Source organism: Xenopus laevis, chromosome 2S, assembly GCF_017654675.1.
Source record: "Xenopus laevis strain J_2021 chromosome 2S, Xenopus_laevis_v10.1, whole genome shotgun sequence".
NCBI lineage: Eukaryota > Metazoa > Chordata > Amphibia > Anura > Pipidae > Xenopus > Xenopus laevis.
In genome coordinates, this window is record NC_054374.1 from 82,547,244 (window position 1) to 82,571,052 (window position 23,809).

The 23,809-nt window shown below is 38.5% G+C and overlaps 1 protein-coding gene across 4 annotated transcripts in view; it reads left to right on the top strand.

The window, feature by feature from the left end:
- LOC108705008 (proto-oncogene vav) overlaps positions 1-23,809 on the top strand; it is a 57,883-nt gene that overhangs the window by 20,376 nt on the left and 13,698 nt on the right. For 2 of the 4 annotated variants that reach the window (XM_041584077.1, XM_041584078.1), the window contains exons 3-17: positions 10,337-10,395; positions 10,590-10,655; positions 11,782-11,902; positions 12,379-12,471; positions 12,826-12,894; positions 14,337-14,440; positions 14,521-14,620; positions 15,258-15,353; positions 15,441-15,509; positions 16,475-16,561; positions 18,350-18,435; positions 19,524-19,656; positions 19,918-20,027; positions 21,503-21,604; positions 21,684-21,766. In XM_041584077.1, the coding sequence (XP_041440011.1) occupies positions 10,337-10,395; positions 10,590-10,655; positions 11,782-11,902; positions 12,379-12,471; positions 12,826-12,894; positions 14,337-14,440; positions 14,521-14,620; positions 15,258-15,353; positions 15,441-15,509; positions 16,475-16,561; positions 18,350-18,435; positions 19,524-19,656; positions 19,918-20,027; positions 21,503-21,604; positions 21,684-21,766 (1,378 nt within the window). Of the gene's footprint in view, positions 1-10,336; positions 10,396-10,589; positions 10,656-11,781; positions 11,903-12,378; positions 12,472-12,825; positions 12,895-14,336; positions 14,441-14,520; positions 14,621-15,257; positions 15,354-15,440; positions 15,510-16,474; positions 16,562-18,349; positions 18,436-19,523; positions 19,657-19,917; positions 20,028-21,502; positions 21,605-21,683; positions 21,776-23,809 lie in introns of all 4 variants that reach the window. The other 2 variants (XM_041584075.1, XM_041584076.1) reach the window with 1 other exon arrangement.

A 23,809-nucleotide genomic window follows, 5' to 3' on the forward strand; every position in this document is an offset into this window, starting at 1 on the left:
TGCATGTTTGGGAGACACTCCCAGGGAAAATGTAATCTCTAGTGGGGAGTGGTCTGAATGAGCTTTTGTGATGTATTGAATCTTGTGGAGGAGTTGTGCGAAAGCTGCAGTCCCTATTCAGTGGTGTAACTACCGGGGGAGCAGGGGGTGCAATTGGGCCAGGGCCTGCACCCCCTCAGGGCCCCCTGGCAGGTCGTGCGCCACGATTTCCAGGCTGATTCCAGGCGGTTCCGGGCATACGGATGGTGGCCGGGGGGCCCGCTGGCTGCGCGTCCCGCGCCAGGGCCCGCCCCCCCTCTAGTTACGTTGCTGTCCCTATTACTAAGTCAATTCTTGAGAGCATTTATGAGTCATGGAGTGACATGAGTACTATTGTTCAGCAGGGTGTTTGTTCCACCATAAATCTGTAATGCCAGTCTCAGACTAGGATGCCAGGGGTCCACCAGAAAACCTTAGACTATGGGCCCATTCTCCAAACTATTTTTCCTCCTGTCCTCACTCAACCTCTTTATTCTCAAGTCTCTTTTCTATATTTTCTATAATATATTATTTTACCTATTTAGCCTTTTTGTTCCAATACAGAAATAGAGAATGACCATAACATAAGCAAAATGGTTAGAAGCAAGAGGGCCCACTGACACCTGGGCCCACCGGGAGTTTTCTTGGTACCTAGCGGGCCAGTCCAACACTGTGTAATACTAAGGCTTCCATCCACCCTTTTAGATGTGTTGAGGCAGCCTTAGATCCTGTCATTCTATCCAATTCTGGGTTTACTGTGCAATTAAATTCACCTATGTAACAGTAGGTAGGGTTGCCACCTGGCCTGTATTTTACCGGCCTGGTCGGTAAAAATGATGCTTGATTTCAATTATTATTAAAAAAACTGCAAGAATATAGGAAGGCCGGTATTTTTTTCCAGAAAAGGTGGCAACCCTATCAATAGGAAGGGCATTACCTGTTGGGAAATTCTGCTGTAGGATTGTAAGGGACAGTGGCAGTTGGCCAAGCGCCCTAGGCAACCCGGTCAACTATGTCACCCCCCGCTGAGTACGCGCAAGTGTGCATGCGCAGAAGAGCGCTAGCCCTGAGGATGCGTGAATGCGCATACATGGAGTGGCGCAAGGGCAGAGGAACCGTAAATTCACATGAATGGAAGAGGGCACACTATGCCACAAACTGCACACGCTGCTGCCACAGCTTCTGGACACCAGTCCGAACTAGGGGAAGACTTCAGAAGAAGTACATGCCTGGTGCCCCTCTACCTTTGTGCCCTAGGCACGTGCCTCTTCTGCCTACCCCTAGTTCCGGCCCTGGTAAGGGAGAATGGTGGAGGAAAATACACATTTACTAGAATGATTGGCATGTTATGAATCCTGCAGTGCAAAACAATAAACTTACCAGAGAAATCAGTGTGCAAAGTGAGAAGCTCATACGGTATCCCTTTCTTTATCAAAATGGAGACTTCCCTGGAGTGAGTTGAGAAAGGGGCGTGGTACACATTTCCTACCCAGTGCCGTTTGAACGCTAACAGTTTTTGTCTAAGTGTGTTTCTTGAAGTAGGACAACATCCGGGCCGTATCTGTGAAAATGGTTAAGGATTAGTTCCCTTTTAAATTTAGAGTTAAGACCTCTGACATTCCATGATACAATTGTTACAGCTGCCATGGTAAATGTTTGATATTATAGTACTGGGCTTGCCAGGCCTCCAGCTACCCCAATGTGTCATATTGTATCCTATTAGTTGGCCCAGATTTTGTAGACTGTATACACACCAAACAACATAAAACAAGCAACCCTTCACTGATATATTCATTGCAACCTTATTGTGTCTCTCTAGGAGAATGCCTATGGACTTTGACCCTTCCCACCATGCCCACCCCCCAAACTTGGGTGAGCCTTTACCCCGAACCTTAAACATACTGAGGTGTATGCCAGTTGATGAGGTAGCTGCTTGCCTACCCGTACTGTTTAAAACTGGAAAGGTAGTTTGTTAGAGTAAAGTAATTCAGCACAAATTAAACTCTTCAATAATCATGTCATTTGTTTATAATGTACAGCATAAAATGTTTCAGCTACAACAATCCTTCATCACATGATTATTCCAATAAGCTTGTAAACTTGTAAAGTTTTGGTGGTCTGACGGTACTACACACCTTTACTCTGGGGTTGCCAAAAGATATACATGGGAAGAATGTTCCTAGAGCAGGTGTGCACTGCTGATCTACCTCATATGCACTGATGAAAAATGAGTTATCTGGAGATAGTAGTCAAAACCAAGGTTGGCATACAAGAGTCAACAAAGAGCACATTAAGTTATCCAGAGCATATACAATTTAGGGAAATGCTGAATTTTGCCATTTAAAAATACTAGGGGTAACAAGTAATCACCTCTGTGTTTTTCATTTCTTTATAAAGTTACAGTAGCACCTTAGTTTACTTGACTCCCAAGACTCTGTATCCCATTACCTTTTTTAGGAGGTCCATTAAGGCTGATTTTGGGTAGCTTATTCACACCCTTCTTAGATACTCCCAATGCACCTCTCTACTGTAAAAGTCAGTTCAGTCCAGACCCTGTTTGCAGAAAACTGTGACCACTGTATTTGCATTTTTTACGTGTATATATATATGTAAGGAAGCCTTAACCTGGTGGCCTAGTGGGCAGTGGGGTCCATAGCCGCATTCTCGGCGTGGACGCCCACTGCGCTGCTTCCTCCTCCTGTGCCGGCTTCCTCTATAGGCGCGTGCTGTGCGCACATTCTTCATTTAAAGGCGCAGTCGCGCTGGCGTGATGACGCCAGCTCGCATTTGGCGCGAAATTCAAATGTATTTAAAGCCCATTTGGATTACAGGACCTTGCCCGTTGTTAGGTTCAATTAGCTTGTTCCTGGGTGTTTATTCGTAAGTGATTCCTGTTTGATCTACTGTGTTTGACCCTTGCCTGCCTGCTTACTACTCTGACCTCTCCAATCCTGACCTTGCCTGTCTGAAACTACATTGATATCTCCAATCCTGAAACCTTGCCTGTTCTCTGATTATTGTACGATCTATATCCTGATTCTGGCCTGTCTGACTATTCCAACTGCTTGTGCTGGCGCGGCCTGCCCATTTCTGGTGGTGTTCTTCCTTCTGTATCCTGGTGAGACAATCGTGCCCCTTTGCTAGTCCAGAACCGTTAGCTTTTCTCTCTGTTAAGACCTGGCGGCATCCAATTAGTCGAGGGCTCCTCCCGAGGTGAAAGACGGCAGTTAAAGGCAGAAGTGTGATCCGAGACCAGGGAGCTTAGCTTGGGTTCTGGATATAGGGTGCTGAATGTGACAAAATATATATATGAAGTCCCACAGTGCCCGCACACAAACCAAAAGGTAAAGCCAGTGGTGCTCGATCCAAATGTGGTTCATATATATGGAAAGAAGATCAGCACTCACTGTAGTTTTGGTGAATTCGTGTTGATTTATTTGTCAAAAATCACATCTTATCCGACGTTTCGGTCCCGCATGAGAAATGTCCCCATGCGGGACCGAAACGTCGGATAAGATGTGATTTTTGACAAATAAATCAACACGAATTCACCAAAACTACAGTGAGTGCTGATCTTCTTTCCATATATATATATATATATATATATATATATATATATATATATATATATATATATATATATATATACACATTGGAATATTGGCACTCACGAAAAACAGGGTCCAATGGCACCTGGGTGCTGGTTTTGGAAAAATCCAAATTGTATATCAAGGAAAAAACCGCACTGCTCAGGACTTATAGCAATTGAATAAAAATGTATTATTGGCACATACTGATGTTTCGGCTGCCTTGTTCAAAGCACAAACAACGAATACATCCATCAAAATAAATACAAAATGTTGGTGCGAACCTCCAGTGACATCATCAACGTGAGCTGACGTATAAAAAGCGTTTACCTCCCACCAATAATTAAAACACCCGGTGATTGAACTAATCGTGCACCCATTATGGAGCTCACAGAACTCAGTGTCTATTACTGCCAGTGACTCATGTGTATGTGACCTCCTGTGTCATGCAATAAATTATAAACCATATCCTGTGTCTCAAACTACCGTCTCATAGACTTTCAATTAATTATAATAAATCTCCAAGTGTTGTGAACTCTGTGCTTCAGTATACAGTGCTGTGATACATCCATTCCACTAGCGCAACAAAAGTAACATTTCTATATCTTACTACTATGTAACTAAATATCAACCTGTGTCAATGTGTAAAACAAATCTTTATAACTCTTTCCTCGTTGTCTAGCTCATCCATATGTCACATATGTCCGGATGCCTCCAATTAAGAAACTTGATGCAATTAAATCTCCAGCTGCCTAAGACACAGGTCCACTTGAAATATCGGACTGTGGTCATGTAAGTGCATCATTTGTCAAACAAGTTTCACCTACAGTCCATAAAAATAAAGTCTATGAGACGGTAGTTTAAGACACAGGATATGGTTTATATCCTATATATAAATTTTTATTGAATTGTTCTGAGCAGTGCGGTTTTTTCCTTCATATATATATATATATATATATATATATATATATATATATATATATATATATATATATATATATTTATATTTATATATAAATAACCAAAGTCTACCTAAAGACCTTTTTGCATTAACAGCAGGTATAGTGCAAGGTGGGAAAAATATGGTGGCCTGCTGCTGTTTTTAGCACTTTACACCCTACCTCACATGGATAAGTCACCTCTACAAAGATTTGCCCTCGGGCGGAGGGCCCATGGGGGTAGCAGAGGGGAGCAGGGGGCCCTTGGGTTTTGCAGGCCCTTGGTGTAGAAGCTCCGGTGGGACCACACCCCTCCAGTCCAACACTGGTGAGCAATGTATAAACTCTGTAAACACACAATCCCCTAAGACCACTCGCCTGGTCTTCCTTTACTGTTTACAGTCAGTGGTGTCTATAACATCTATATTGTATAAGATATACAGTATATTCTCTACAGGTGTCAGTTTGCTTTAAAGGGATACTGCCATGGGAAAAAAATTTTTTTCAAAATGAATCAGTTAATAGTGCTGCTCCAGCAGAATTCTGCACTGAAATCCATTTCTCAAAAGAGCAAACAGATTTTTTTATATTCAATTTTGAAATCAGACATGGGGCTAGACATATTGTCAATTTCCCAGCTGCCCCAAGTCATGTGACTTGTGCTCTGATAAACTTCAATCACTCTTTTCTGCTGTACTGCAAGTTGGAGTGATATCACCCCCCTCCCTTCCCCCCCAGTAGCCAAACAAAAGAACAATGGGAAGGTAACCAGATAGCAGCTCCCTAACACAAGATAACAGCTGCCTGGTAGATATAAGAACAACACTCAATAGTAAAAACCCATGTCCCACTGAGACACATTCAGTTACATTGAGAAGGAAAAACAGCAGTCTGCCAGAAAGCATTTCTCTGCTAAAGTGCAGGCACAAGTCACATGACTGGGGGCAGCTGGGAAATTGACAAAATGTCTAGCCCCATGTCAGATTTCAAAATTGAATATACAAAAATCTTTTAAGAAATGGATTTCAGTGCAGAATTCTGCTGGAGTAGCACTATTAACTGATGTGTTAAAAAAAACATGTTTTACGATGACAGTATCCCTTTAACCACTTAAGCTTTGATATGTCTGGGAATATTTTCTGTGCTGTGGTCTGCAGTGACCCACATTTCATTACTAAATAAGCATTTGAGGTTACCAAGAACAACACCCTCTCAGAAAAGCTTTCCCACTTTACTATCCTCTTATTTCTGAATAACTGTAAACAAGTACAGTTCTTAAAAAGAAAGAAATCAATTAAGAAACTGGCACTAGAACATTTTTTTAGAGGTGTAACAGAGTAATAACTGCACCTCAGTGAGAGGCTCAAATAGATGATTATCTGTGTAATATCATATCCATATGACTTGCTTTTGCACTTTTTCCATATAAGAAGAGCTGGCAATAATAAAGGGGGGTCATTTAGGCACAGCTGGAAAATGTGGACCCACAATTGCCAGTTTTGTTAGCCCAAAATGCAACATTTTTAGTGAATGATCATTGCCTGCAGATAAGGAGGGAATAATATGCCCAAAATAGAAATTTGGGCAACAAAAATCCTGACCACAGAGCAAGGGTTTATAATAATCTCTAGTAACACTGATTCGTTTCCAGTAAGTCATGGTAACACCCAGACAACTATGAGGGTGATTTATGACTTATGTTCAAGTTCAAATATTTGCCTAGATGAAAATTTTTTGACCCAAAACTCCTGTATTCGAATTATGCTTTAAAAATGATATTCTATTTAGCGCAAACAAATGTTTAAAATCCAAGTTCATATAAAAGTCAATGGGAGTTGTATATGGCAAATTCAAAGCACTTTTTATTTTTTTTTACAAATTCAGGGTAATTGAGTTATTTATCAGGATTTTATTCAATTGCTTTTTTGGATTCAGATTTAAATAATATTTTAATATTTTAATAAATAAGTAAACATTTGAATGTTTTAAAAATGCACCCAGGAGATCATTTACAAAATTTGTGCAGCTCATATTTCTATATGGTTGTTTTGGGCATGTTTTCCCCTAAACACTTTAACACATCACTGCTGTAACCATCTTTCCTGTGAATGATTGATGTGTGTGAATATAGCTTTGATTGTAATTTGCACAAGCTGCTTAGCGTATATTTTTCTCTGCCAACAAAGTTGTGGTATAGCTTGAATGAAGAGTGTGGGTGCAGAAATATTTACAATTTTGCAACATATAAAAAAGCTCTCAAAATACCTTTAGATTAACTTTTAGTGTGACATTCTGAGTCAGTTTGCAACTGGTTTTCATTTGCGGTTTTTTAGATATTCCGCTTTTTATTTAGCAGCTCTCCAGTCTGCAGTTTCAGCAATGCAGTTGCTAGGGTGCTAATTAACCTAGCAACCATGCATTGCTATGAATGTGAATAGGAGAGGCCTTTTATAGAAAGAGGAGAAATTAAAAAGTAGCAATAACAAATTTGTAGGTTTACAGAGCATTTGTTTTAGATGGGGTCAGTGACCCCGAATTGAAAGCTTGAATGTGACAGAAGAAGAAGAAGGCACTCAATGAAGGCAGTCTTCCACTAGGTGAACACATTCAACGTAAGGATTTTATTGTGTCCACAGCCTTACGCGTTTCGTGGTAAACACTTAATCATAGGCCTATGATTAAGTGTTTATCACGAAACGCGTAAGTCTGTGGACACAATAAACTCCTTACATTGAATTTATTCACACATCGAGTGCCTGCTCCAAAGGTTTTTTTTTTCCGGTTTATACGCTCCCCGTGCTGAGGGCTCAGGGCGGTGCACCTGGGCCTCTTCCATCAATTTCTACTTGTAGACCCTAAACTACAGATTTATTATAGAAGAAGAAGAATCAAAAAAAAAATATAAAAAAAGAAAAAATACAGGCCAACGGAAAAGTTATTTAGAATTAGACTTTCTATAACATAACTAACTTCCCATTTAAGGACAGTTAAAGTGCAATTAAAAATTTACAATTACATTTGCACATTAAATACTCCATTTAGTCCAGCTTTATAAACACATACTGTGCAAATATATTCGCTGTCATTCTGAGTTGTTCTGCGTTTATAAATAAGCCCCACACACTGACTGTACAGAATAGTACAGCACAGTACAGTAAATGGTATCACACCGACATCACTGTGTGTAAGCCCTCCATGAAAGCACTGTTGTTTCAGTTCCCCTGTGGGTTTTACACACTTCCTGTTCAGTCAGATCTTTTTCAGTAACTGCTGGGAAACTCCAGCACAGAGCAGCACTTTGCACAGAGAATGTTCTACATTACACAGGCTGATATAACCTGACTATTGGGAGGAATTACTGATCCCCCCTTGTATGCCCAGTGCTTCTCATTGTGGCTTAGAGGGAATTCACCATTGCATTCCACTTATCATTTTTGTATAATTTTGTGTACACAATATACACTCTCTGCAGTGTATGAAACGCAGCATGTAACCTTTGCAGTGTGTCTATACAATACCATCCAAATGGAAGCCTAAGGGAAAGATTCTGCCATCCAGTAATTTTTTGGACCTGAGCATTCCCATTTGCTTTATGTGTATAACATCCAGGTCTGGAACTAGGGGTAGGCAATAGAGACACATGCCTAGGACGTACCTTCCCTGCTGCCTACCCCTAGTCTGGCTGGATGAGTCCTACTTTACAATTTCAAAGTGCACCTGTGAGTGTTTGCATGCATGTGCTCACACTCATACACACTCACACGGCTGTGGGGGGCGAAGGGGCCGGCTGGGTTGCCTGGGGCTCCCGGCTGGGTTGCCTGGTGCTCCCAGCTAGCCTGGGCTGACCCTGATGACATCATACAATTTGACATCATATAATGTATATACTGTATATCCTAGACAAACATAAAAAGCTCCCTGTGTCTAAAAAAAAAAACAGGTGGGTACTGGCTCAATAGCTGTGTTCTTCTTGCTCTTACTTATGCCCATGCTTTTATTTTGGAAAGATAAAGAAAATACAGTAACAGGGGTTGGAGCAAATTGTTAAACTGAAAAAGAAGCAATCTGTGATATTTCTGAGTGAGTTTTCTGTATACATATTAAAGTAAAATTTTCCCCAATGAGTTCCAGAATTTATGCAGTGCGTGCAGGTTTATACAATAAGATCCGCTCGTTTGGCAACAATATCACCAAACGAGCGGATCTTTCCCCGATATGCCCACCAACAGCAGGGTTATATCCGAACATTCGCCCTAGGGCTGAATGATTGAATTACAACGAGGAGCAATGGGCTATGACGGTTTGATCGCCTGAAAATTTAAACCTTCCCGACCCGTCGGAAGCCCCCATACACGGGCAGATAAGCTGACCGATATTGGAAGCTTTAATCTGCCCATATATGGCCACCTCCTTTACTATTATGTTGGTGTCGTCACATATATTTTAGTACATGTGAAATTTATTTGTAGTTGTCATTTACAAAATTTCATATTGCCAAATGTATAGTATTTGTTAATCTGGATTTTCCACAAATATTATGTAGTTCTCTAATATATGTATATGTTAAAAATTCTGAAATACAGAGACCCGACTTTTGCAATTTCCTCAATAACTCATACCATTTCCACTCTGTTTCTGGAAGGGTTTCTGTGGTTCGGTTTCGTGGGGGCAGTCTAGACTGAATGAAAGGTCACTAGGCTTGGGACCAGGATAGCAACTATTTGGCAAATGGCACTTATGATAATTTTTTAAATTTCTGGGTCTGCACTTTATAGGTGCGATGAGAGGAAAAGTTTACAACAATATTTTATTTACATTTACATCAGGAACTGGGATTAGCAAGACAACAATTATCAAGAATACAATATACTGTATATATATATTGCATACTGAAATATACTTTAGTGGCACATTGAGATAAATATATGTAAACATTTTTTTAAATTTACATAATGAAAGATAAAGTAGCAACAACCATCACTGTTGTACTGGAGGATCCGAGACATCTCACACCAGATACTTTTATTCACGTGAGGTACAGAGGGCATTGATTTGAATATCAAGGGGGTGATATTCATTTACAAATATATTCAATCACTGACATTCTTCATATATATTGTAAAATGATGTTTTTCACATTTTCTTTTATCATATAATGAAACAAAATAATTTAATGGATTTCCCCTTTATGACAAGAGATGGCACGTCATAAAACTGCCTTTGTTTCAAAACTTTTATAATTACAGCTGGGATTTAGCCAACTATTTTATCTCTGTTTGTAACCTGGCTATAACAGTAGCCCTGAACAGATTTTGGATCACAGATAGGGCTTTAAGGGTTGGGGCAGACAGGCAGATTCGGGGAGATTTAGGCGCCTCTTCTGCTGGGTGACAATCTCCCCGAACTGCCTTCCGCCTGCTTGAATGAAGAATCACCTGCGCTAGCATTAGCGCAAGCGATTCTTCATTCAAGCAGGTGGAAGGCAGACTGAAGGCAGTTCGGGGAGATTGTCACCACGCAGAAGAGGCGATTAGTCGCCAGGTGGCTAAATATCCCGACTAAATCTCCCCGAATCTGCCCGTCTGCCACAACCTTAACTAAAAAAAGTCTAAGGGGCTAATATATTACATTTCAGTACTGAGTTTTGTTGTAATTAGCAGCACAAACAATGCAACTGAGATTGTGGCAAATGTTGACCAACCCCACATATTGAGGGTGTAGATTTTGCTTGTCATACAGTTTCCAAGTGGTAGTTTTTAGGTTTTATTCATTCTTTACTCTTTCCTCCAACAGGTTATTGACACACTGTCCATCCTGTCCTGGACTTCAGTTGCTCAGAGCAGGGGTTTTGAGTGAGTACGATCAGTTCTAAACAACATGCTTTCTGTCCTCAACCCTGTCCTTAAATGAATACAGTGTCACCACGTGCCATTGTCCCTGGCATATTTCTATTAGTTACAATAAACTGTCCACTGTTCAATCTGTGAAATGCCAACTGTAACTAACTTTGTTTAATGCAGTCTGTGACATTTTCTGTCTTCAATAGACCATTTCCCACTGAAGAACTAGTGACAGATGAAGATATCTATAGTGGACTTTCTGATCAGATTGAGTAAGTGTTTTAACTCCAGTAAAGTGCTTATTATACAGGGCCAAAGGAACGTGACAAAAATGCAGCAAGCACATACAGTAATAAACATATCTGAATGCAACATAAACCTGATATATTGTACTTGTGCTGATAAGAGGCTTGTCTGTGGGTTTTTTCTATATCTAAAATACATGGATCCTCAAAAGAGTCAAAAAGGAGAAAAAATTAGTTGGCAACTTATTTTTAATAATTACTCCATCAAGTACAAACAGCACCAAGGGGAAGAGAGGACTTCATAACCAATCTTTCCTGGATAAAGCTGTTTCATTGCCTCTTATGCACACGTTGTTGAGGTCTTCCTGTCCTTAACAGTAAACAGGGCTGCCATCAGAAACATTTTCTGGGCCTCCCTCACCACCCCTCCCTTACCCATCAGTATGAAGGCCACACAAGCATTAAAACAGTTTTGATGGTCAGGGCCTCCTACAAATTAAAGAAAAACATTGGTGGCCAAGGACGCCCAACAAATTAAAGACAAAACAGTGTTGGGCTAGGGCCCCTACAAGTTATTAAAAAAAACATTTGGCCAGGGCCCCTACATGTTAAAAAAAAAACAAAAAAAAACTGCACTTACCCTAGCTAGGGAGCTCAGGTAGTAAGTATAACTAAGGGTTTATAAAAAATGTTTTGAATGGGGTAAAAATTAATTCAGGACCAAGATTTTGATGTATTTTACAAATAATTATCTCTACATTGTCTATCAAGCCAATGCAACGTAGTAATATTGAGACTAATCTTTGACTGCAAGTGTTAAATGGGTTAGCGGATAACACGTTTCAGGCTGGGCTCTTTATGAAATGCACACACAGTAAATAGGCCTCATAGTGTTGTAGTTCCCGGTGTACTGGAATGTTTCTGCAAATTCCCCAACTGTAACCCAGACTTGATATATAACTACCATGTATGTAGCCAAAGGCTCAGGACATCGCTTAGGTACCCATATCATAAAAAGCATCCTACAACATTAGATGAAAGGCCAATACCAGTTTTCTTTTAGATTTACAAGTAACCAAGACTGTGGTACAAACATTAAAATAGTAGTACATTTTAGAATTTAAACCTAAATGTTTTTTGTTTCATCACACAGCGATACGGGTGAGGAAGATGAGGACCTCTATGACTGTGTTGATATGGAGGAAGAAGAAGGAAATGAGATCTATGAAGATCTCATGAAGCTTGAGGAGCAACCTGCAGCACCTACAGATGGGGTAATTTCTGTAAAGATATGCAAAGGCCTTCTCGAGGTGTAAAGTATCTGCAAAGTTCACAATACATTATTTGTGCTTGGGGAGACGTGAACATTAAAGATGACTCAGGTACTGAGGATTAACTGGTTAACTGTGTCATTGAAGAAGGGTTACATGTAGGCAAGTGGTAAAAGAGAAAGTTAGATACATTACTCTGCTGCAGTGAAGCTTCATGTTAGATAACGGGAAGGCTAATGCCTTTAGAAAGGTGGACTGGGAATTATGTATTTATCTGCACCAACTTTTGATATACTTTGATCTTGATAGCAGCTATAGGGTCCCCTGATAGCACCTTATTGGTGCTATCAGGGACCCTATAGGTCCCCTGGTACATACATAATAACTTGGTACATTTGTAGATAAATGTCAGGAAAGCTAGTTGCACTGGGTGGTAGAAAGAGCATGTGAACATCTGATTTTTTTTCTACTTATATTAGAAAATGACTGCAGATGATATGAGGAGATGCTGCCTTCAGGAATTATACCAGACAGAAGAAAAATATACAGGCACACTGGAATCTATTACCCAGGTACCTACATCACTGGCGGAATTGAACCTGTTTCTAGTACTTATGTTTAGTTCAGAGCTCAAGCTATGCAATATATTAGTTAATCATAAGACTGACTTTGCATGGGTCTGCACCTTCTATTAGGACAACTCCCTCAAAAGAATACCTCTTAGTGGCAATAGTAGAATTACAATTTCTATGTGTTAGAGATGCAGATTTATGTCATTTGCTAAGAATCTCAGAGCAAAGTACTAATAATACACCCAATTATTTTTTATAATACTGGCAATTTACATTCTGCCATAGGAGTCTTTTAAAAAAGGTCAATTACAGTTCTAGACATATGGTGAAGGTTGTGTTTTTTGTTCTCTACAGTATTTTATGAAACCACTACAAATGTTCCTGGGTCAAAATGAAACGAACACCATCTTTATCAACATTAAGGTGAAAATAAAAATGCATAAATCTAATTTCTTAATACAACTTATTTTATCATTTGTACATGATTCTTTTTTTAAGCTAGTTTTATTGTAACTTTACTATTCTAATTTCCTTTTTCACTTTTCTTTGATATATATATAGAATACAGGCACATTGGTCATTCATTTGCCAGTTTCACTATTGTTTTGTGATTGATCTTGTGAAATCACAGAGGTATCTCCCTGGAAATACCTTAATTCCCTTCAATGGTGAATGTACTTTATACAATGTTTATAAGTAATGTTGCTTCCATGAATCTCCTGTAAAAACACACACATATATATGTATGTATGTATGTATGTATATTTTTATTTGTAAAGCGCTCCTTGAGGGCAAAGCACTGTACAACAAAACAATAAATTAGTAGTAACAAACAAGGGGTCATTGGAATAAAAAGTAACAATAAGTGCATTATTAGAATACAATTCACATAAATATAAAATATATTTACAATGCAGATTGAGTGCTCAAGGAAACAAAAGGCTAGAGGACCCTACCCCGTAGGGCTTACAGTCTAAATGGGAGGGTAACATACAGACACAATTCAGAGGGGTATTAAGGTGCTGTGGGTTACAGTTTGTTACACTGTTATATAAGTGCCAGTTCAGGTGTTATCCAGGTGTATATATATATATATATATTGAAGAAATTACCAGCAACACCAAAGATATCTTGTGAAATAGGGGCGTAACTGCAGAGAAAGCATACTCTGCGGCCCACGAGGTATGGTGGGTCCACGAGGCCCAAAAAATGAGCGATTTCAACACATATTGGTAAAACAGGACAATCTCTGGATGTGTTGGGGCCCTAAAATCAATTTGCTGTGGGGCCCAGTAACATCTGGATACTCCACTGGTTATGGTAGACAGGGATGCTCAGGAGCGTAACTATAGAGGAAGCAGACCCTGCGGCTGCAGGGGGGCCCAGGAGGTATAGGGGCCCGGTGAGGTTATAATTCATATACAGTTTAAATCAGTATTGGTAAAACTGGTCAACCTAGGGGCCTGAAATATACGCTACTGGGATGCTGCTTCTTGGGCTCTTCCAGGGACAATTAATATGGTAGATTTGATGAAGAGTGAATATGTAGAGAAGGAATATTCTCTACACAACACTAAGAACATTAATATATCTCTCTATTATCTCAGTTATAGTTGGTGCTTAATGTATAGTTTGTGTCATATGACTCACTGAAACACTTGGTTGGATTTTTAAAAATAATGGATCCCTGTTGTTAAATATGAGGATATTAGAAGTCACCTGGAAGTTCTATAACCTGTATAAAAGCACTTAGCCTACAGCTTTATGCTTTTATGTGATTATGAAATACCTCTCTGATATATATAGTACAAAACACCAAGTTAGAGTGTGTAGACCCATCTTCTTTTATTTACTCTTTGATTTAGGATCTCTTGGATCTTCACCAAGCCTTTCTATCAGAAATGAAGAGTTGCACCTTTTACAAAACCCAACAGAACCTGTACCAAGTATTCCTGCGAAACAAAGAAAAGTAGGTAACAATAAATCTATGTAAATAAAAATGTGCACAAATATACACAATATCCTTAATTGAGTGTCCCTTTTACTCAGGTTCCTTATCTATGGCACATACTGCAGTCAGGTGGAATCTGCCACTAAATATCTAGAGAAGACTTCAATGGAACATGAAGGAGTCAGAATGAAGCTGGAGGTAAAATAATAATTACTCAGTATACCTGGGACAATTCTTTTAAGAAATGACATATGATCTGGGTCCACAGGAGCAAAATATAGAAGGCATGTATTTAGGTACACTTAGGGGCACATTTACTAAGCTCGAGTGAAGGATTCGAATGAAAAAAAGTTCAAATTTCGAAGTTTTTTTTTGGGTACTTCGACCATTGAATAGGCTACTTCGACCTTTGACTTCGAATCAAACGATTCGAACTAAAAATCGTTTGACTATTCGACCATTCGATAGTCGAAGTACTGTATCTTTTAAAAAAAACTTAAACTATCTACTTTGGCACTTTAAACCTACCGAGCTACAATGTTAGCCTAGGGGGACCTTCCCCATAAGCTTTCTAAGCTTTTTTTTTTGATCGAAGGACAATCCTTTGATCGATGGATTAAAATCCTTCGAAACGTTCGATTTTTCCTTCGGTCGTCCGATCGAAGTATTTGGGGTAAATCCTTCCACTTCGATATTCGAAGTCGAAGGATTTTACTTCGATGGTCGAATATCGAGGGTTAATTAACCCTCGATATTCGACCTTTAGTAAATGTGCCTCTTACTAGATGTTTGCTGTATATACCTCAAGATCATCGAGTAAACAAATGATTTTCAGGAATGTTCCCGAAGGGCAAATAATGGGCGTTTTTCCTTGAGGGATTTGCTGATGGTACCAATGCAACGAGTACTGAAGTATCATCTCCTCCTGCAGGTAATTGCAGCAGAATTCACCATACAACTTTAAAACTATGACCAAAAGTGTTATTTATTGTGGTTCTTGTCTTCTATCACTGCACAGGAGTTGGTAAAACACACAATGGACCCAACTGAAAAAGAAAATCTAAAACTGTCTTTAGAAGCAATGAGGGTAAGAAATCAATAGGACTTGTATAAACGTACGTGACCCCCCCTTCTTTCCGAAAACTACTCAAAACATTAGTTTAGACATTATTAATTAATAATTAATTAACATTAATATTATTATTAATAGAGACTGTACAACTATTACCATGGGCCCAACCCTGTATCCTATAAATATACAATACATATAAATTATTAATTTATCAACACAAAACCTATTTGTTCAAATAAGTGAAATTAAGCATTTAAAACAAACAGAAGGGTTAGCCCTCTTAAAGACCTTACCCCAAGGTCCAGGCCAAGAAGAGCAAGCTGAATATTCAAAGGGGTGGTTAACTTTTAGTATGTTATACCAAGGCCAATTCTAAGCAACATCTCAATTTGATCTTCATTATTTTTTAACTATTTGCCTTTTTCTTCTGACTCTTTCCAGCTTTCAAATGGGGGTCACTGACCTCATCTAAAAACATATGCTCTGTAAGCCAGCAATTTGATTGTTATTGTTACTTTTTATTAGGCATCTTTCTATTCATGCCCTCTCATACTCATTTTTAAGTCTCTTATTCAAAGCAATGCCTGGTTGCTGGGTAATTTGAACCCTAGCAACAAGACTGCTGAAATTGCAAACGGTAGAGCTGCTGAATAAAGAGCTAAATAACTAAAAGAAACACGAATAATAAAAAAATGAAAACCAATTGCAATTTGTCCCAGAATATCACTATTTGCATCATACTAAAATTTAATTTAAAGATGAACAACCCCTTTAAGTACAGCATATGAAACTCCGATCTCTAAACAGCTGTCACGGAACTATTGGAGCTTATTGGAGCTCATGTAAAATGATTGCACTTACTATATGGAAATGAATGAACCAAGAATAATACTGATCAAGAGCTATGTGAAAATGAATGTACTTTTATATATGTAGTATTACACCAACTGGAAAAAAGTTTACATAATGTCTTTCTGCAGGACTTGGCTCAGTGTGTTAACGAAGTGAAAAGAGATAATGAGACGCTCAAGCAAATAACAAATTTCCAGCTATCTATCGAGAATCTGGTATGTGGGATAAGAAAAAAAAAGGCTGCTGCCTGATTTCTGATACAAAAATATTCACCACAGATATGTTATGATTAGCTCACTTAAAGGAGAAACAAACGCCTTATTAAAAAAAAAAAACTACTACCCCCTACCTCACATAGATCACCCCCATACAGTATATATATAAGGCTTCTACTGAATAGGCCAGTTGAACAGGCAGTGAGCCCTTCTTGCAATAATATCTGCAGACCCCTCTAGACCTAACAACAGTATTTCATTTATTTTTTTAATTGGTTGTACATTTTAAGCATGTGAGGCTTTGGTGAGAAAAGGCTGAGAATTTCTGGTTATATACTATGTGTGCAGTAGTGTAACTGGTGGTCTATGGGCACCTGCAAAATTGAGCCAAAATGTCTGTATGTACCAGTGAAGCCTCAGTTTTACATCCCCTGATTTTAAGCTTTCGCAGTTTTTTGTGGTTCTCCCAATATATAATGCATAATGCATTTAGCTGATTTTACATTTTTTTTCTGGATTTTACACCATTTTATGTCTGGTCCCTCGAAAAGCACAATACAGGGGTTGTACTGTATTTTATTGTGTGTATCCACATACAGCTTGTGTACATATTTTACACTGGAGCTAAATACTTACTGGTTATCATTATTTGAACTTGCTAGCCCTTCTGCCTCAAAAGGCACATGCACATGTATTGTTAGAATGACACTGAAGCATTTATTGTGTGCGAATAACCACAAGAACATTCTCATATCTCATAAAAATAGGTGCATTAACTTGCGCTGGTGCAAGCAAGTGACCTTTGAAGCAGTAATGGGTGGGAGAACAGAGATTAATATTTAAAAATTGGTGGTGGTGGGATGCTGAGAGCTTCTTGCACTAAATTACACAAATACTGTGATATGTTTTCTTTATTAAAAGGTTAATTATCATACTAGAAACTGTATATAGCTTGAACTCCTACAGGCTGCCCATGGCTGGCATGGTAAGCCATAGATTTAGGATGGTATTTATGAAAACTCAACTCTTTTTCTCACTATAAAAAAAAATTAGACCAAACTCCCAAATCCCCTTAATTTACCAGTAAATCTGATCAAAAAAGTCAGTGAGGGAAAAAATTGCGAAATCAAATCGAATTGTGCAACTTTTTGGATTTGACGCTGGAATTGTGCAACTTTTTCAAGTTGTCATCTGAAAAACGCGTCTCTTTTTCTGACTGTCGAACCTAAACCTGCCCAAAATCCTTGAAGATCATGAAGACAAGAAACATCTTCAAATTGTCATCTGCCGTTGACTTTTACATGATTTTGAAAGGTTTTAGCTGGAGTAGTTTTGGTTTTTTAGCATCTTAGGAGTATAATAAATCTCTAAAAAATTTGAGTTTTTCCCCTTTATAAACTAGACCATAAAAATGTTTTATAAAATGTTTAATAAATAGGCCCTATAATGTGATTCACTGTCGCTTCCATCCTAAAAGCAGTGCATTGGGCTTTTATGGATGGATTTTAATTATATCCTGCTTTATAAAGAACCTTTATAAATGAGACAGCTTGGAATTTGTAAATCTAGCGTTACTGTCAAACTTATAAAGAATGACTAGCTGTCTGTCTATAATGTGCATTGTAGAATAAAACGGAAGGTATAAAAAAGAGGGTAAAGGGAATGATAATTGTTTATTCTTGTATTACATTTGTAGCCTTTTATATAAATGCTCATTTAACTAAACCCCTTCTATATTCTTCATTTCATTCATTGTTTTCAACTGTCTATTATCTTTCCTTCTTATAGACTGATTCTCTTGCTCAATATGGGAGACCAAAAACTGACGGCGAACTTAAAGTTACCAGTATGGAAAGAAAATCTAAATTGGACAGGTAATGTGCACCAAGCAACTTGTTCCTTCTGTCCCACTCACCCTACAAATCCACGTATTACCAAGTAGCCTTTAGCACACTCTCCCATTGTTCTGATTTGGGTCTAACATTTCCAAATTCCCAACCCAAAAATGTACAAGGCTTACCAGTATGTAGTCACCAGCTTTAGCTAAATCTAAGATGGTTTAGGGGTGGTTCACCTTTAACTTAACTTTTAGTATATTATATGTTAAGGTCCTATTCCTAGCAAGTTTGCAACTGGTCCTTATTATTTATTTTTTTGTAATTTCTGAATTATTCTCCCTCCTCTTATGCATCTTTCCAGATTTCAAGTGAAATTCATTGACCTAAAAAAAAGATCTGTGAAGCTACAATTTTATTGTTACTTTGTATTCCTTATTTTTATTAAAGCCCTCTTCTATTCACATTCCAGTCTCTCATTCAAACCACTGCCTGATTGATATCTTAAACAAGACCTTAGCAACCATAAAGCTGCTGAAACTCCAAACTGGAGAACTGTGAACGAAAAGCTAAATAACTGAAAAACCACAAAAAAAAGAATTGCAAATTGTCTAAGAATACCAATGTCTACATCATACTAAAAGTTTTGTTCTCTGTACGGATTTGCTAAATGGGAAATATATACATTACCTTGATTTACAAGTAAAACATTTTTAGCTCATATATTTTATGGCATTTATGAATATAAAATCTATGAACCATAGAAACTCTATGAACATTGAAGCTTATAGTGAAGAGCTATGCAATGAAAGCCAGCCATACAAATTCTATGAACTTAGCATTCTGTGTGCAAATTCCATGAACACTGTCATAGTGAAAAGCTATGCAATGAGTAGGAAAACAAATATCAGTTCCCTTACTATTTTTCAGTTGACCAACATTTATTTTTTATCTGAATAGTAAATGATGCCTTATGGCTAATTATAACCACAAGCACTGCAGCTGTTTCCAGCATTTCTCAAACAACTTATTTTTGGAGCAGCTGCTGTTTCTGGATACTGTGACCACTGGCCCATATACATCCATTTGATTATACTGGCCATTGACAATGTGAATTCTTTTGTCAGATATGCCTTTCTTTTGGACCGAGCACTGTTGATCTGTAAAAGAAAAGGAGATACTTTTGACCTAAAAGAGTTCATAAAGCTTCAAAATTTCCAGATTCGGGATGATTCCTCTAGTGACAAAGATAATAAAAAGGTAACTAATAACACCACTGGATATTAAAGTCTGCTACATACTGGGCTGCAGAACTGGGAAGTACAGTTTCATTGCTATACAAGCTATTTTTTTTTTACCATAGCTGTTCCTTAGGTACCAAAGTTGGAAAATGTTTTTGAAGCAAAATTAAAATGGAAACTATCATCCCACTATAAACATAAATTGATGCAGGAATAATAGCGCTGCAAACCACTGGTAAATAGTAAATATATTTTTTTTTCCTTTTTTTTTAATTTAAAGTGGTCCCACATGTTCCTGTTGATCGATGCTCGTGGTACTCTTGGCTATGAACTCTATTTTAAGACCAGAGAACTGAAGAAGAAATGGATGGAGCAGTTTGAAATGGCTCTGTGAGTTACATACTCAACATACACAAAAGACATCACAGTGGATTTTTGTGCATCTGCGATTTTTTATTTATACTGTTTGGCACATTTTATTTTCGTTAAGTTTTGATAGTACACGTATGGGATCCATTATCCTGAAATCCCGTTATTCAGAAAGCTCCAAATTACGGAAAGGCCAAATCCCATATACTCAGTTTTATCCAAACAAAAATTATTTTTCTCTGTAATAATAAAACAGGACCTTGTACTTGATCCCAACTAATGATATACTCAATCCGTATTGGAAGCAAAACCAGTCTATTGGGTTTATTAACTGTTTATATCAATTTCAAGTAGACTTAAGGTATGAAGATCCAAATTAGGGAAATATCTGTTATCCAGAAAACCCAAGGTCCCGAGCATTCTGGATAATAGGTCCCATACCTTTATTAATAATACTTAGCCAACTGCTTGTCCATACACAACCAATAGTGATGTGCGGGCCGACCCGATAACCGCGGGACCTGTGGGTTTACCGGCGGGTCTGGTGGGTTCGGCTCGACCTCGCGGCTTCCGACTTCCGGGTTCCGGTTTTATAGTCTCGCGTCTGCTCGCCCCGCCCCGTTCGACATGGTGGGTCGGCACAAGTCTATAAAAGGACCCCGGGAAAAGCGGGTGCGGGCGGGCGTGGGCTGGAGCAGGGCGGGTTAGGGGCAGGTGCGGTTCAGGAAAACCCTGACCCAAACCCTGACCCGCACATCACTAACAACCAACCTTTAAGCGTGGTTTTCACTTCCACTTTCACTTTATTTACACAACATGTTTCGGGTGTCAAACCCTTTATCAAGTTGATAAAGGGTTTGACACCCAAAACATGTCATGTAAATAAAAGCATTTTGCAGTCATTTCTGCTTGGGCTTGTTCCTACTGCACAAATGTTCTAGCTGTATTAATAATAGTTTTATACCTATGTAGAGCAGACTTTAAACGCGGAACAATTGTGATACTTGTAAATGAAATGTCATAAACTAACATTTGCATGTCTATGCATATCATCTAGCTAATCTTTGTTGCACTACACCAGGGGGCAGATGTATCAAGGGTCGAATATCGAGGGTTAATTAACCCTCGATAATCGACTGCCGAATTAAAATCCTTCGACTTCATTGGCCTCAGTAGGTTTTAGGTGGTGAACTAGGGGGTTGAAGAAATTTTTAAAGAGACAGTACTTCGATTATCGAATATTCTAATGATTTTTAGTTCGAATCGTTTGATTCAAAGTCGAAGGTTGAAGTAGCCAATTCGATTGTCGAAGTAGCCAAAAAAAACATTCGAAAATCGAATTTTTTTTTCCTCTATTTTCCTCTATTGCTTCACTCGTGCTTAGTGAATGGGCCCCTTCGAGTTATACTTACTGCATTACTTGGACAGTATTTGAAAATACATGTTAGCAATCAAGATAACTCCTTGTCTTACCCATAAATCTCTTTCCTCTGCAGTTCCAATATCTATCCAGACAATGCTCTTGCAAATGGTCATGATTTCCAGATGTTTTCATTTGAAGACACAGCTACATGCAAAGCCTGCCAGATGTTACTGAGGTTAGAAGAGACAAGGAGTCAAATGTTGGCCAGAGACACATCACTAGTGGCATTATTAACTGCTCTTTTCCCTTTCAAGGGGCCTGTTCTTCCAGGGTTACAGATGTTGCCGCTGCAAAGCTCCAGCACACAAGGAATGTTTGGGTCGAGTACCTTGTTGCGGTAAGCAAGGTGAGAAGAAAGATATATATATATATATATATATATATATATATATATATATATATATATATATATATATATATATATAGTGAAAGTGAACATCTATCAAGAGGGGGGATATATAAAAATAATTCAGTAAGAGGCTTATGGCAGATATAATTTGAAATGTTGACTAGGGGCATCAGAACAAGACATGTGACTGACAGACAAGACTATAGAACACATCAATTAAAACGCCTAAGGAGATCATAGAAGGTTTGTTAGCTTTCCATGCAGCTGGCCATGTTTCAGAAATGTTGTGACTGACATATCAGGTAGTCAGCCATAACAAGACTATGCCCAAGAAAGTTACATTTGTGAGTTGTTGTGAAATCCCTGTAAGCTTTATATAGTATTTAGGAGGTATATATGGGTCAAAGGTACAAGGATCACAGGTACTAAACTGAGTTTTCCCCGAGATATTAGCAAAAATCTAAATCTCAGCAAACACATGGACTAGTTTTTGGTTTTGCAAATAACAATTTCGTGTGAATTAAAACTGAATGCATGTATGTGTTTATTTCATTTTTCTTCTATTACACATAGCCTGACTCAGCACAGAGTGTCAATTTCATGAGTAGGGTTTCACACACAATTGCCAAAAATGTCTGTTCTGTCAGTGGCTAAAGAGCTGAACTGAAGTTCTGTATGAGGCATGAATGTTTCTGTGTACATAAAAATAGCTTTTCTCTGTCTTACCAGGGCAAAATATTGTTATTGGCAAATTTGATTTTTGTGTCTGCATGTTACAAAAGAAAAAATATTCTTACTACCTAATTACAGTATGCCTGAGTTTATGATTATGATTTCTCTGCCTAACCTCACCTGTAAATAGACCAGGCTCTACTAATATTAATATTATTACTACTCTTTATCCAGAGGAATGAGAATCTTGTTGCTTTCCTATATGACGTAGTCAATATAATTGGTGACCTCAAACCCCAGTCTGGGGTAACATTCTAGTTAGAATCTTCTTTCCTGTCTATGGCCCTGGACTGTGCGCATTAACAATAGAATAAAAGTTATGCTTTATGTACTCTAAAGGCCCCCAAACCAAAAGCTGCCGACAGACTTGAGTCGGCAGCTTATTGGCCCGTGTGTGGGGCCATCCGACGGTCATCCCTGATCGATATCTGGGCGAAAGTGTTTCAGCCAGATGTTGATCGGGCAGGGTAAAAAATCCTGTCCCGCGATCCGACCGTCCGTATCGCCTCCATTCTGATCTGATCGTTGGGCCCTAGGGCCCATGATGGGATCAGCCCGATATCGCCCACCTCAATGTGGGCATATCGGGGAGAGATCCACTCGTTTGGCAACATCACCAAACGAGCGGATCCCCCTGTACGATTTACTCTATTGCACATGCATGCAGCCCAGACTAGGAAAACAAAGTAGATGGCAGCATGGCACTTAATTTGTGGTAAGCAATTGTAATTATTGGGAAGTGCATAGCATAGAACCCACCTTTAAGTCTTAAATATATGATGACAAGATCTACAATTTTTTAAAGAGTTTCTGAAATTTCTAAAAGAAGAAGAAAGATTGCTAGTGCATGGTTTGCCTTTAAAAATAATTATTATATTATAACAAGAAATGTTTAAAAGACCGGTACTTTATTAAACTTCAGCAGCGTTGGCCTTGGCTGTAAGGAGACACACCAGGGAGTGGCAAGCATGGCTGAAACTGAGGCATACAAATATATTGAGAGGTGAAACAGAGCTCATCACAGGGAAGCAGTATCTGCTTGTATGAGATTTTAAGGGACATATTTAAGGGGGAACTCAAACTTTCACCGTTTGATAAATATGGTCCCAAAAAATCCATATAAATGAATGAAGAATAGTGTAATGTCTCTCTCTGGTAACTTTTGGCCTTCTCTATTTCCTTTTCAGAAATATGGCCCATAATGTTTTTGTTGATAAGTTAACTGCTCTGGTGATGATTATTCTTACATCTATAATAGTTCTGGGTTGGTTTCAAATTAAAATATTTACAACAGAAAGT